At 42.3% G+C, this 15,185-nt stretch overlaps 1 protein-coding gene across 2 annotated transcripts; it reads right to left on the bottom strand.

Annotated features, from left to right (window-relative positions):
* Window positions 1-297: 297 nt before the first annotated feature.
* On the bottom strand, window positions 298-5,424 carry LOC115771929 (muscarinic acetylcholine receptor gar-2). 2 transcript variants are annotated; one of them, XM_030717828.1, is made up of 4 exons: window positions 5,306-5,424; window positions 4,200-4,621; window positions 2,201-3,112; window positions 298-1,447 (listed from the first exon to the last, which is right to left on the bottom strand). In XM_030717828.1, the coding sequence occupies exons 1-4, from the start codon at window positions 5,422-5,424 to the stop codon at window positions 657-659; spliced, it is 2,244 nt and encodes a 747-aa protein (XP_030573688.1). In that variant the 3' UTR covers window positions 298-656. The 2 variants fall into 2 exon arrangements, with proteins under 2 accessions (XP_030573688.1, XP_030573687.1); XM_030717827.1 differs by having other exon boundaries at window positions 298-3,112.
* Between the last annotated feature and the right edge of the window lie 9,761 nt (window positions 5,425-15,185).

Here is a 15,185-nt window from a genome sequence, read left to right as displayed (position 1 = left end):
ATGCAATTTGTGTAAATATTTGCATATAATTTGCAATCTCACAGTTGGGAATATATATTATACGTGTTATACAATATATCTGCTATGATAAATGAAAAAATTCTTCAGTTTGGGATATGTAATGCATATGGTATGTATCGGGAGAATATAGTCATTATCATTATTATTGTTATCATTATTATGTATACATTTATGTAGCTGCATAGACTATTTACTAATTATACTATTTACCACTTTTTGGGCTCATAGCTTAATAATATATATAAACATTAATTTATTTATTGTCTAAAACATTTGCCTCAACTTTTACTACAACTCCGTTCTAATAGCTTCTACTAGTCGCTAAACAAATAGTTCCTTTCACTAACTAACACACACCTTTGGCTGACCTTAAATTACAAAAACACCGTTCAAATTTTGAATTCAATTGGTGTTCCACAGATGGGGGAGGAGCGGGATCCACAATTTGGCGGAGCATTTAACCAAAATCTACAGTTCGAATAAAATTGGGTCTCAACATTCCGCGGGGCTCTCGGAAATGCTGTGTACCGCTTGACAAATGCAATGCCAAAGCCGGATCCGGCGATCAATCTCATCTCATCCCAAAACTCGTCGTCATCATCATCATCGTCATCATCATTAGCTCGGAGGCTCGCTTAGGTCATGTGCAGATCACCCTTGAGAATTCGCATAAATGTCTTCTTGAACTGCTGATTGGCCAATGCGTAGCAGAATGGATTCATTGGACTGTTGGCATAGCACAGGAAATAGGAGAACATATATAGATGCTCATTGGTGCACGGCGGATTCCGGCAGAAGCCCTCGACCAGGGCCAACACATGATACGGCGTCCAGCAGGCCACAAAGCAGCCCAAAATGAAGGAGATAGTGCGAAACGCTTTGCGTGCACGATTCTCCGACTTGGACTTTTGCCGGCTGCCACCCATGCCCATGACCAGGGGCAGGGCCTTCTTGCTCTTGAAATGCTTGCCAATGGAGTGCATGAAATGCCGTTTGCTGGAGCCACGACGCGAGACACCGCCATCTTCATCGAGATCCTTGGCATCCTTTCTCATGCCGCCGGCCGGACCAGCCGAGCTGCTGGTGGTGCCCGATGTGGAGGGCATCTTGTTGGTGTTTGAGTCCGACGCTTCGCGCTCATCAATGCGCTCCAGCTGAATAGCAGCCGGTGCTGGTGGTGCCACTGTAGCAGCGGTTCCAGCAGCTGCGCCTGCTGCAGCATTGCCTGTGACCGGCATCGGTTTAAGCGGCGGCGGTGGCATGGGAGAGTAGAGCACCGCATCCTTGCTGCTCGTCTCCATGGGGCTGGAGGCGCGACGCGGCGGACAATCCGCCTGCAAACGATCATTGCCATGCCCGGGCACATCCAGCAGGCAAATGGCCTCAATGCAGCTCTCTCGCCGACCCTTGGCAAAGTCCTCGATGCCTGTGTATGATACGAGAAGACGTTTTTCAATGGCTACCTGTTCCTGGGACTGGGATTGGCTCTCCTCATGACACTCGCTCCGGCTCTGGCTGGGCTTAGTCGCTGGAACAATGGGGGAGCTGGATCTTTGGAGCTGTTTGCGTGCGGGTGGCGGTGGTGGAATGGCACTTCGCTGTGCTGTGGAAACGGGCACGGAACGTGGAGCGGTGCGTGGTGCGCTGCTTTGAGAGCAGCTAATGCTATTATCATTGGTGGTGGTCATCATGGCGGAGCTCTCATCCATGTAGCGCATCTCCGAGTTGTTCGTCATCAGATCGTAGCTCATGGCCAGTTCGCTATTGCCGGAGCTGTTGCCAAAGGGTCGATCCGAGTAATCGGACAGGGGTGTGGGGCACTGAAAGGCTTCGGGCGGCGGCAATATGGCCTGCACCAGACACTGTTGCACCTGCTCGCGCGGCACCTCAATGGGCACCAGATCCACGGGTGAGAGCGGGCCATGCTTGGCTGGTATCGAGGGTTGATGGATATCAATGAGACGGTCATGCTCGGCTATCTGGGACAAAGTGGAGCAGGAGGTGCGCTTGGGTCGCTCAATTGGTGTATGCGCCTGATAAAGACCCATGCCCACCTCCTCCTTGCTCTGGGCGCGCTGCAAGCTCGATTGGTTAATTGGGTGATGGTGTGGCGATCGTGCGCCCATGGAGTGCATGGCCTCAATTGACTTGGAGTTGCTGGTGCTTTGTTGCAAGTTACCTTTGCTGCGTGTCGCCAACAGCGCCGCCTGTGCACCAAACACCAGGCCAATGGACGAACGCTTGCGCAGATTGGTCAGCTTCTGTTGATTGAGCAGCTGCTGTGTTTGGTTGACAGAGGACTCCTCATCGGAATCAAAGGCTGGACTACTGGAGCGTTCGCTCTTCTCTGCCTCGGCCGCTGCACGCTTGGATTCCTCAATTTTGGCCTCGGAGGCGCGTCGCTCTTCGGGTGTCATCTGCACAATGGCAACTGCTTCGGTGGCCTGCGCCAGCGGATTGGCTTGGCCCGAGCCGCTCAGACGCTTTACAGCCGTGTTGCAGCCGCTGCTATCTACCTCCGATAGCTGCACCTTAGTTTTTAGTATCTTCTCCTCAATGACACCAATGCCCGCAGCATGACCAGCCATGCCGGACATGGCGCCAGCGCTCAGCGCCACCATCGACTGCATCTTGCGCTGTTTGGCCTCGCTCCGCTTCTGCATGTCGTAGGCGGTCTTATAGATGCCCGCATACAGCACGAACAGCACAATCAACGTGGTCCAGTAGTAGCCAATGATCAATGCCGTATTGAAGACCGGGTCCTTGAGAAACTGCACAGCGCACTGGCCCGGCAACAGGTCGCGTTTGCCCGTAAAATGCTCCCAGCCAAAGATCGAGATGAAGAACAGCAGCGTCGGTATGATCCAGGTGATGGAGACCATATAAATGACCCGTGTCCGAGTGCGCCAGCTGCGATACTTTGCCGCGATTTTCACCGAGCAATAGCGATCAATGGTTATCAACAAGACGGTGTATTGGGAGACCAGGCAAACGGTATAGTCCACAGATAGCCACAAGTCGCAGAGTAAGGGTCCCAGATCCCAATAGCCCTTTAGCACATATACGGTATAGAAGGGCATGGAAACAGTTCCTAAAGAGAAAAGTGTGTATCAATTAATATATAATTAGAGTTTAGTCTAGTCAAGTCTCCCCATATATATATGACCTTCTTGAAGAGATTATCACAAATATATGTATATATTAGTGTATCATACGGTAATCAAATCCAAAGTTATATTTACTAAATTTGTACCCAATTTTGGTTTTATTTAACATTTAAAAAACTTGTTTAATAAATAGAAATGTAAAGCTTTGGAGTTAATAAGTTTGATTCCAAGCGATCATACATTTTAGGTATTGCCCATAAAAATAAGGTTAGGGCTGGGAACACTAATTAGTCGGTAAATCAGTTTGTTAATCACACATTCAGTCAGTCACTCCGTTGGTCTATTCTTCAACTAACCAGCTGTTCAATCAATCAATCAGTTAGCTAATCTGCTTGTCAGTCAGTCAACCAACCAGTTAATTAGTTACTCAGTCGGTCAATCATCAATAAGGCAGTAAGCCAATCAATAGTTCAATCAGTCAGTCGTTCAGTCAATCAACTGACTAGTCAGTCAATCAGTCAGTCAGATGGACCGACTAATATGTCTATTAGTCAGTCGATCATTCAATCAATATGTCAGTCAATCAGGTTATCCAACAATCAATCATACAGTTAATAATTCCGGCACTCAGTCGGTCAAACACCCAGTCATTCTGTCAGTCGGTCAGTCCATCATTCAGTTAATTAGTCAATTAGTCAGTCCGTCCAGCAGTTAATCAGTCGTTCAGTTAATCTATCAGGTAATTGGCTAGTCTGTCAATCAATCAGTCATTCAGTCGGTCCATCTGTCAATTAGTCAGTCGTTCAGTCAGTCAGTAACTTTATCATTCAGACAGTCAACTAGGCAGTCTGTCACTCAATTAGTCAGGCAATCATTCAGTTAGTTTATCAGTCAGATAATCAGTTAGAAAGTCAATCAGTTAGTTATTCGGTCAGTAAATCATTCAATAGGTAAATCAGGCAGAACTTCAATCATTCAGTTAATCATTCTGCGAATCATACTGTCAATCATTCAGTTAAGCGTCAGTCAAATAAAATGTTTGCGTAGAGATGAGTCCAAGTTTTTGCCTACCTATCAACATATCCGTTGCGGCTAGTGAGGCTATAAAGTAGTTGCTGGGCTGTCGTATATTCCGATCCACAATGAAGGCGAGCAGCACGAGAATATTGCCACCCACCGTCAGAATGATGCACAAGAACAAACACAATGCTATGGCAATTGTCTGCCAGGTCTCAAATGGCGGCAACACGGGCACCGGCCCACTAACCTCCACGGGCGTGGCACTTGTCTCCGTCGAGCTGTTCCGGCCAAAGTTGGTCAAATTGTAACCGAAATTGCGATACCATTGCAGCTGCTCATTAGGTGACCAAGCATTAAAGTCCGTAATCTCGCCATAGATCTTTGCCGCCTCCAACAGGCGTTTGCACTCCGCGTGCTCTATGACCCTATTGTAGAGGCCACGGCAGAGATTCTCGCGCTCCTTCCGTATGCGCCTGGAGAAAGAGATTTAAACGTAACATAAATTTTGGACAAAGAACAGATGTTATCTTTTTTTTTTCTTGATTTTTATTTTGCGCTGTAATCGATCAATGCCTTCTGATCTCTACCAAGCGAAGATAATATAAGATAAACATAAATACATATTATATTGAAAAGAAAACGCGCTATAAATCGAGTGGATCTATGCAAAAACTTCGTTCTATTTTGTATAACATATTTCAGCTACGAAATAGAAGTTACACAAAATTATTTAATAGTATTACTTGGTTGAATTCGATTCCGAACTCGTATATACTACTTCAATATAATTAAAGTAAAAATAAAAACAAAAAAAAAATAATGATATTAATAATAATAATAATCAAATAAATTATAATAATAACAATAATAATAAAGAAAATAATAACAATAAAAAGAACTATAATAATAATAATAATTATAAAAATAAATTCAGTAATAATAATAATAATGAAAGGAATAACAATATAAATGATAATAGTAATAATAAAAACATTGATGAAAAGAATTGAAATAATAATGATAATAGCAAGAATAACCATAATAATAATTATAATAATGAAGAGAATAAAATTAGTAATGACAATAGTATTAATAATAATAATTACTAATATTAATGATACAATGGTTTATTTCTTTAATTTTTATATTGCTCTTACCATTCCGTAATCCAGTTAGACTTAATAGTGTATATAAATTCGGTTCTATTCGCAGCATCCAGACCATTTAGATAGTCATCGCTGCCATTAAAGCCGGATGTTTTGGCTAGAGTACGCATTTTGAGTGCTTTTTTCAACTTCTTCTTCTATTCCAATTTGCTGTTGTTGTTGTTGTTGTTGTTCTACTTCTTTATGTTAATTTCCAGGTTCTGCTCCTCGGTGCTGTCGCTGTCCATCTACTCGTGGTTGGCCATCGTACTGGCTGACGTCTGTGTGGCTGGCCTTGTCTCTGGCCAGGTGGAGGTGCGCAGCATCTGTAACAGAGGCAACAACAATAACAACAACAAATCATTTAAAGGAGTTGCCTAGGCATTTGCTACTGCTGCCGCTGTCTTGGCCTTTGCGTTTGCTTCCGCCAAGTTTAAACTAATTTTGTGGCCGTTAACTGGAAACGGGCAGGAAGTCAAACTCATAGCCAAATGCAGCCAGGGAATGCAATTTTGCCGGCGACATTTGCATCCTGCTGCTGCTGCTGGTGTCCTTGGTGCTCATTATGATGTGGCACGATTTTTGCCGTCTATGCCACTTGATTTTGGAGTGGCCTCCGCTCTACTCTGCACTGATTTTTCTCTGTGTGTGTTTTTTTTCTTTTCCCATTTAATGCTATTTATTATTTAAAACTAAGTGTTCTCAGGAAACTGACAGAACTTTGTCGGCGACTTGACTTTGCGCTGCAGACTGTTGCATTTGATGCTGCCAATGTGCACGGATACCCGGACTACCCAGGACTACAAATTGCAACATCAAATTGAGTTAGTCAAAGTTTTCAAATATAATTTTCAAACAAATCGATAAGTTTGTCTTGGCAAATTTCTCGGGAACTAAATTAAATTACTCATGCACAAACATGCACACATATTTTTTTTTTTACCATGAATCCATTAAAAAGGCGCAAGAAGGGCTTAATGCTTTTGTGCCAATGTATGTCGCAGAGAGCGGCAAGCATTTCCGAGACCATAAACTGTATATACTATTGGTGAAGAGCTGTATCTCTCCGAGTATAGATCCATCTCTCTAAACTCTATCTTGTTGTATTTATAATATTTTGTCTTCATTTTAGAAGAAGTAACACAGAGAAGTGTTTAGGTTTTGGCTATCTTCCAGTCGAGCATACCCGACTGGTTCACTCATACTTGTATCTAAGTCAATTTGTTATGACTGTTGTTTTGGTGTTACTTTGACTTATTATGGCCTGTTGGTTGCCTGGAAATTCAATTACTTAAATCAATTAAAAACATTTATTTTGCCTTTACTCTAAAAGTTAGGCCTTTGATTTCGGCCTTTGTGGCATGTTTATGTAATCCTATGCAGCATGTCGTACTGGTGTCCGACCAAATTCCGAGAGGCGACACAATCGGGCTTTCAATCCTTAAAAAACTTGTGTTTCTTGAATCAGTTGCGCCTCAATCAAGCTGCAAAACCCAATTTCTATGGTAATTGAGTGCTATCAAAAGTGGAGCTCAGTCGCCTTGATTGTCAGCTGCACAAAATTGCTGGCCCCAACATTGAAATGGGTCAAAGCCGTTGCCTAAAAGAATTGAAAAACTCACCTTTGACTTAAGAATTGGACATTTACAATTTATTATGGTAAATATTCTGTTTAGGCTTTCAACTTTCACAGCTATGACAGAGCTAAAGCATGTTTATGCTAAATAGTATTTGAATCTTGGCTTGACATTCACTTTCATTCAGGTGTTGCAGTTAAATTGAATGTATTTTCGAATGTTTATTTTTTCATATTTTGTTAGCGGAAAACGATTGTATGAAAGTTATGTGCTTACCGTCCGATAAGTTTAAAAACTATTTTGAAAGCTTTTTGATAAAATTTATTTTATTCGAGCCACGGGCAAGGCCGGGTTATGCCCGCTAGTAAATAAGTGAAAAGGCGTTAACAGTTATCGCCTACTTATACTTTAAGGTAATATGAGTTATCCCTGCCATTCAACAGACTAATGTGCAGCAAATTGCCTTTGTGGAGGTACATGGAACGCCTTGACACAAAACCGTTTGTTGGCCTTGTGGTTTTGCTTGCTTTGCCCGCAAATTAACCGCAAGCGGATCTCCACAAAAGCTGATGAATGCCCTGCATGGTATTTGCTTTAAAATCCCAAAAGCAGCTTTTTAAGTTATATGCAAACATGAGCTGCACCACGAAATCCTTTCGAGTGAGTCTTAAGTTAAGAGTGTGCCAATTAAATAATATAATATAATATGTTAAGCGACGAGTGGGCATGCACAGAGCACAGTCCAGAGCAGGCAGATGCAGCTAATGTCAAAATCAAAAGGTGCCGAGTGTGCAGCTCCTTTGGGTGAGTCCAACAATAAGACTGGATTGCTGAAAGACAGCCCAAACCGTAAGACTTTCTAGGTCTGAAACTTTTACTGTAATTAGACGGGTTTCTGGGAAATTCCACCCGAAATGAAAAATTCTTGAAAAACGGTTATATGAACGTTTGTTACTTTACGGAAAATACATTCCTGCTTGGTGGAAATGGAGGTCACAGATTTAGTTCAAATTCATCCTCAAGGATCTTTATATTAATTCGTTTGAGACGTGTTGCACATTTTTCGCACATTCGAAGCTTCCTTGGGGGAAAATTCGATTCAAAGATTTTTGTTGGGTTTTAAGTTTAAGTTTGGTCCGATGGGCTAATTACTTAAAGCCTTACATAAGAACATAATGAATAGGTGTTTCCGGCCTTAAGCTTAACATAAGCGTGTAATTGTTTATGTTTATTATGTATGTATGTATATAATAAAATATATATGTTTGCAAGCATATATGCATGTGTGTGTGCATGTATATATGTATAATTTATGTTTGCATTTATTATATATTGTGTAAAATAATGTGTGCATATATTTTCATACATTGAACCCATTGAAAATGGGCTAAAAGGGTATAAAGTGTTTGTGCAAAAATATGTAACAGGCAGAAGAAAGCAACTCCGACCACATAAAGTGCATATATTCTTGATCAGCATCAACAGCCGAGTCGATGTGGCTGTGTCCGTCTGTCTGTCCGTCTGTCCGTCCATCCGTATATATGAACGCAAGGATCTCAGAGTCTATAAGAGCTAGAGACTTGAATTTAGCTGTCGCTCCTCCTAATCCATGCGCAGTATGAGTAAAAATCGATATCGAAATCCTGTTTTTTGAGCACATTGGGTAAATAGCAAGGAAGGAAATTATATGGTATGTACAGAATTATATGTTTTACCAGACAAAGGAGACATCTGCATGTACTCAACAACCCCTTATATACATTTTTGCTGGGCATGAAAATGAATTTAGCTGTGCCGCGCCTGTTGACACAACTCAAAATGACAAATCCTTTGCGCAATTTAAGCCATCCTTTAGATAAGATTTTCCTTTTTTCGTTTTTTTTTTTTTTTCATATTCATAACGGCGCGCTTTATGTCGCCTTTTGCCTTTTGCTGTTTGCTAATAATAAACTTATTAAATTTGTAAGTCAGCCGCTGTAGCGCTGCTTCGAGTGTGTCTTCCCGCTGCTGCTGCTGCTGCTGCTGCTGCTTTTATTTGCCAAATAATGAAAAATAATTTAATCAAGCAAACAAAAGGCAAGCAATTTCGATAACAAAAGGGTTTGGCCAGGTGAGCAGCACCTGGTACTGCAAAAAAAAAAAAAATGGGGAACTGCGTCAAAGCTCAATGCGGCCGCTTGTCAAACGCAAATTGATGGGCGGAGGCGGATAAGCGCTGGATTTTGAGCCAGCTGCATGAGGGCTCAGAGCGAGATTTGTTTGTTTTTTTTTTTCACTCTGTTCACAAATTGCAGAAGAGTATATTGGTTCTGTGCAACGTTCGTTTTTTCTGAACTATTATTTTTCTTCTTTATGAGTCTTGAAGCTTGACATAACTATATGCACACAGATAAATGAGAGACTGTTAAGTATCGATATTTACACTTTGATATACACAACCTTTTCTATGGCATATTCAAGGCCTAGAAATTTCATAAAGATCGAACTCTACAGACCAAAGGTAATGAAGAACGATTTACACAATGAATAATGGTGGAAGAAGAACCAGTGCTATGTGTTTATGTATTAAAGGCATGCAGAATGTTTGTAACGGGAGCTCGTTGTTGTATGTAAGGTATCTTCTAGTCGATTACTTTCGACTGGAGCATTCTTACTTGTTTTTTTTTTTTGGCTTTTCTGAGCACCCGCCTAATTTTCAGGCCGTGCAGTTTGTAGAGCTCTCAAGCCTGCGGTTTTCAATCATGCGCTAATAACCACGCCAGCTTTGACAGAGTCGGCCAGCCACGTCAGGTATATGTATATCAGAGCTGGCTAACAAAAGCATTTTTCGCATTCTTTTAGACCAACTGGCTGCACCGGAGCCTGTGCTTAGTGCGGGCGTCAAACTGTCAACAGCAGCGGCCATTCTTTTGGGTCAAAGCCAGCCGAGCGCCAGCTATGCCACAGATTATGAATTTGACAGCCGCATGCCTCGACCAGAATATGGTTAGAATCTGGCCAGGTTTTGGATTGTGGGCGGGTTGCGTGGGTCGCATAATAAACTTTTGCAAGTGCGCTTGGCAAGTTTTAATTACAAAACGCGTCACTCGGCTTCTTTTAGTTGTTCTCGTAGCTCAACTTGTTGTTATTGCTGTTGTTGTCGTGCGTTGCTGTTTAATTCATAAGGCTGGCATTAGATTGTTCTCCAAGGAAGTGCCTTGGTTGGCTTGGCTTCGGCGTTTGCATTTTAATCAAAGCTACATTTTAAATAAATATTAGCGCCCAGCCAAAGTGATGAATAATTTTAGTTCTTTTCCTCAGTTTCAGTCAGCTTTTAGTCAAGCATCTAGCGTATGTTGCGCATACGACGCGTCGGTCCCTTTCGACTGCTGCCATGATGCCAATTGTCTCTGGCACAGACAATTTCAATTTCGCCTGGACAAACAGCATACATATAGAGTTCACTTGCGTTTGGGGGCGTGGCTGCAGCTGACTTGTCCTTGGCACGTTTCTTGCATGCCAAATGAACCTAGGCTTGCGGAAAGACACACCAAGACGCGTGTGCCGAAGCCACAAGCTGTCGTTGCCGTTGTGGCAGTGGCAGAGTGTGTAACTGTTGCGCTCATTTAGCATTGTTGCCACACACACACAAACACACACACACACACACATAGGCAACACCGCGCTTCCGCATGCAAATTTAACGAGCGCCAATGGCAAAATTGCGCCCATAGGCCACGTGTCGTTGTCTTTGTGGCAAACATCATCAAACATCCACACACACATATATACTCCTTCTTTCTCTCTCTCTCTCTCTCTCTCTCTCTCTTACACTCAAACTTTGTGTGCTGTTAGTTTTATATCCGGCAGAAAGATAGCGCATAAATGCAAAATGCCGCCACAACGACACTTAAATGTGCAAATTGCGCGGACAACAAAGCGAGTTTCTCATTTTAAGCGGTTTTTATACCCTTCTTGAGGGTATTACAATTTTGTCACTAAATGTGTAACACACACAAGAATACTCATAAAGGACAATGGTCGGCGTATTTACTTGAACGAGTCCTTTTTTAATTAACGACGTTTGCTTAGCTCATCCGTACAGGATATCGGCTTATTTGTTGTGCCTGATACAAAGTGATTATCTACAACAATATCAAAGAAGCTCGGCGAGCTTTTACATAATAAAATGTATATTATTTATAATGTGACGCTTGTCTTGACCGCATTTTTATTAGAAACTGAAACCAACTTTTGGTTAGTGCGTTTAAAAATAAAAAGTCTTTGGCAAAGCATAACAAATTAATTATACATTTTGTTTCCAGCAATTGTATTCAATTTGAAATTGCTTTCTTTTTTTATTGTAAAGGACCTGATTGTAATAAAAGGATATGCGCCACATGTTGACACTTGTCGAGCCGGATAACTCGATTTGCACAGGTTCAGCTCCGCCCCGAGCTCATTTGCTGCCTTCTGCCATACGCTTTTATGATTATGGCAATGATAATGCTATGAAACTTGGCACCGCCTACTGTTTTTGTGCAACAACTGCAAAATGCGTTGGCGACACTTGCTGCAAATTGCCAGCCATCGCCCCGCACCCAGCCGCCCGTCCCACGTGCAAGCCGATTTGCGCTCATTTGGCGCGATTCGAGCTGAAAATTGCTTGGCGCAGTTGCTGCAAAGCTCAGGTTCTGCTGCTGTTTGACGTAGTCATTGCCATACGAGAAACGAAAAAAGGTAAAGTAAACAAACGGCTGGCATGCGGCACCGGATGGCAGTATGGAAGCAGAGGGGTTGGGCAAGAAAGAGTCGCCATGGCCATAAAATGACAGAGCAAATGCCTGCCACCCCGGACCCTAATGACACTGATGCGTTTTTGATGATGCCACCGACTCGAATAGCTTGACTCATGCCTCGAGCCGCCTGCCTGCTGCTTGTTAATTGAATGTTGCGTGGCAGCGTATCTGGGCCAACGTTGCGTATGTGCAATGTGCAGGCAACTTGTTTACATTTTCGTTCGTCTACTCTCCTTTCTTTTGGTTGCGCAATTAACGTGTCCGAAATTAATAATGGCATTAATCATGGAGAGCAGTTGCGTTGTCCTTGCGCAAGTTTTGCCGCAGCTGCCGTTGTCAACAACATTAACTATGCCGCTGCTCTTGATACCCTGCACCCATTTGCAAATGGACAAAGAAGGGTATATTGATCGAATTGATCTGTCTATTTGTCTGTTTGCCCAGGAAAGATCAAGCTTGTCTCGGCCAAGTCGATAAATATCGATTTCTAGGTGAAGTTTTTTGTTTTTAGACTTTTAGGGAATGGAGGGGGAAAGGGTGTGGCTTGTTTTAAAATGGCTTGAGAGAAAATGTCCGCCCAAGAGAGGTCTGCGTCTAACAGGAGGGTCCGCTAGGAAAGTTCTCGCTGTATCTGTAAAAGTGAAAGCATTGTGGGGAGACTCACAGCTGCTTACAGGGTATATCATAGTCAGGCGCTCCCGACTAAAGCACTCTTGCTTATTTTATCCTGTTATCCTGCTGCGCAGCATCCTGTGTGGAACGTGAACGCTTGTGCTATATATCTTATGATACGCCATATTTTATGCGTTTGCAAGCGGAATTTTTGAGTACACAAATTAAAAGGCAGACCGTGTGGAAACGCTACACGCCCCCCAAACACACTTCACTGCCCGGTCCCCCACCATCTGCCACAGACCGTTGCGTGCTCACATAATTAATGGAGGGACTTTGGACTGCCGCACATTAATCGATAAGCACTCAATTAGCAGGCCTTAAAGGCTTAGACTGTGAACACCAGGCTTTTGGCTTGGTGCGCTCAGCTCGGCAAATATTGCGTGCTGCATCCGTTATAGGGTTGAGCTAAGTCCTGGCCAAATGATTCCAATGCGCCTTAATTGTGCTGACATTTTCATGTCGAATCGATCGATCAATGAGGCAGCTGCAGTAACAGCGAGAAACATGACAACTTTCATGACATACAATCAACGCACCCCCACCCCAACCAACTTTGCCCAGGTGCCCCACCTGCTTGCTGCTTGCGGCCTAAGCCTAATTTATGCCGCTTCATGCGTTGGGGAATTGAATATATGACAACTTTATAGAGTTGACTTTATTATAATCGCATAAAGTATTTGCCGTGCTGGGAGGTAAGTTTTCTGGCCAGCGTTGATTGCGGCCAGGGTTGTGGGGTAGGTTAGTTAAACAGCTTGTGCGGCATTGTTGCTGCACGCGCCTGTGTCTCATGCATCTTTCATGGGTGCCACAACGATGTCGTTAATGTGCCTGGCAGCTGCTGCTGTTGCTGCTTGCCACACAGCAACCAAGTTTATGCAACAGATTTATGGTAGCGCAGCTACGTGCCACAGCTAGCAGCAACGCACAAGCAACAGGAGCATGGGTTAGCAGCAGGACATCTGCTGACGTTCCCAGCTCTGTTGCTAGCCATTCGCCGCACCATCCCGCAAATTGGCTTTGCATAGCGTTGGGCGTTAAATAACGATTGCGCTGAACTTGCAACAACTCGATGACAGTTTGGAAAACTTGTTACCATTGTTGATTTCATTAGCTGCCAGCCGGCGATTCTAGCTGACCCCAAAATTCTCACATCCCAGCCAGCAGGGCCACTGCAAAACTTGTCCCTTCATAATTAAATGCAACAAGCTGTGGCGCAACTGAAGCTCGCAGCTGAACTCGACTCATAACTCATGCAGGCACTGAGGCTGCAGTTGCAGCCGTGCAGCTTGGCCTACACAAATAACTATTCTCGCTCGACAATTTACATAATAAATGAGCAGAAAAATGACAGTTGAGTGGTTTTCACTGGAAGATAACTGACTTATAGATTGGGCTGCAGAAAATGGCGTATGCAGTAGAACAGACACTACTGAGGCTCGGAACTCGAAACAGAGTGCGAGTTTTGGGCTTCGTGTAGGCTATCTTTGGCACACCGAAGATTTAATGCCCGTGTAGACATTTCCCTTTTGCAGATATGTGAAAATAGTAAAACTCGTAATAGCTGAGTTTAATAAATATATGTTGATAAGATAAGATTTTGCATATATACAGAACTAATAAATTCTAAGTTTGGTCAAAATATCTTAATTAAAAAAAAAGTTAACATAAGAGAACCTACCTTTCGACTTATCGTTCCTATGATAGCCATGTAATATAGTGGTTCTATGGTAAAAATATTTGGTATTATTATGAAAATTATAATAAATGCTAAGATTGGTAAATATATCTAAATACTTCATTTTCTTAAACTCTCGTGGAGGGCCTTACAAATTTTTTCTGAAACGTTTAACGCATGTGTCTGCAAACGCATAACGTGTATAAATTACTGATCGAGAAGTCAATGAAAGGTATTTTGTCAAAGTATTTGTAAAATCTAGACTTTCAATATGAACTTCTTAAAATGTATTCGTATCTGTCGAAACTGATCAAATATGTTTTTTATATGCCTTATTTTGAATCAGTTTAATGATTACACGATTGATGATAATTGAAGATAATTCAGCTGATTTTACTGATCATTAATTTTCGTCACAATTTGAATATGCTACACACGATTTTGGTGAGTATACGGTATACAATATACTTCGCGCCCAAAGAATCAACAACTGGGTGAGAGACGTGGCATATTTTTTGTAAATCCTTGAGCACCGGAAATGAGTTCCTCAGAATAGATTTTAGCTGGGAAATGAGCTTTGCTCAAAGTAAAAGTTATTTGCTTTGTGCGTGTGTGTGTGTGTGTGCTTGTGCATGTGTGTATGTGTGGGTGTCGCTGACAACAAATTAACAGCCTTTTACTGTTAACTAATTTAATTATTTGCTATTTGACAGCTAAAAAGTGCATTAAACTGAATTAAAATAAAAAGTTTCGCACAATTTCAATTATAATGTGCTGACCTCCTTAGATGACAGCTGTTTAAATGAACGAGTAACAAAAAAAAAAAACAACCAACACAGTTTTCTATGCCCCGATTTGTAGACTGAAAGCTGAGATGTCTAGCGAAAAACAATATTAAATACATCTAGCAATTTTATTGTGGTTGACTGGTTATCCAGTATTTTTTATACCCTGGACTCATTGAAAATGTGTAAAAAGGGCATAATACATTTGTGCAAATGTATGTAACAGGCAGAAGAAAGCAACTCCGACCTCTCAAAGTATATCTAATCTTGATCAGCATTAATAGCCCAGCAGATCTAGATCCGTCTGTCTGTCCGTCTGTACGTTTGTCCGTTCCGTAAGGATCTGAGACCCTATAACAGCTATAAGAGCTAGAGATTTGAAGTTTACAACGTATATCCTAC

Source organism: Drosophila novamexicana, unplaced genomic scaffold (genome assembly GCF_003285875.2).
Source record: "Drosophila novamexicana strain 15010-1031.04,08,12 unplaced genomic scaffold, DnovRS2.1 tig00000108-arrow-pilon, whole genome shotgun sequence".
NCBI lineage: Eukaryota > Metazoa > Arthropoda > Insecta > Diptera > Drosophilidae > Drosophila > Drosophila novamexicana.
Note: the sequence above shows the minus strand (reverse complement) of the source record. Positions and strands in the feature narration are given on the sequence as shown.

Coding starts and splice junctions, on each gene's coding strand:
- LOC115771929 (XM_030717827.1), bottom strand. CDS start 5,424: ATGCGTACTCTAGCCAAAACATCCGGCTTTAATGGCAGCGATGACTAT. Junction 4,622..5,305: donor TCTAACTGGATTACGGAATG/GTAAGAGCAATA, acceptor CTCTTTCTCCAG/GCGCATACGGAAGGAGCGCG. Junction 3,113..4,199: donor CGCAACGGATATGTTGATAG/GTAGGCAAAAAC, acceptor TTTTCTCTTTAG/GAACTGTTTCCATGCCCTTC.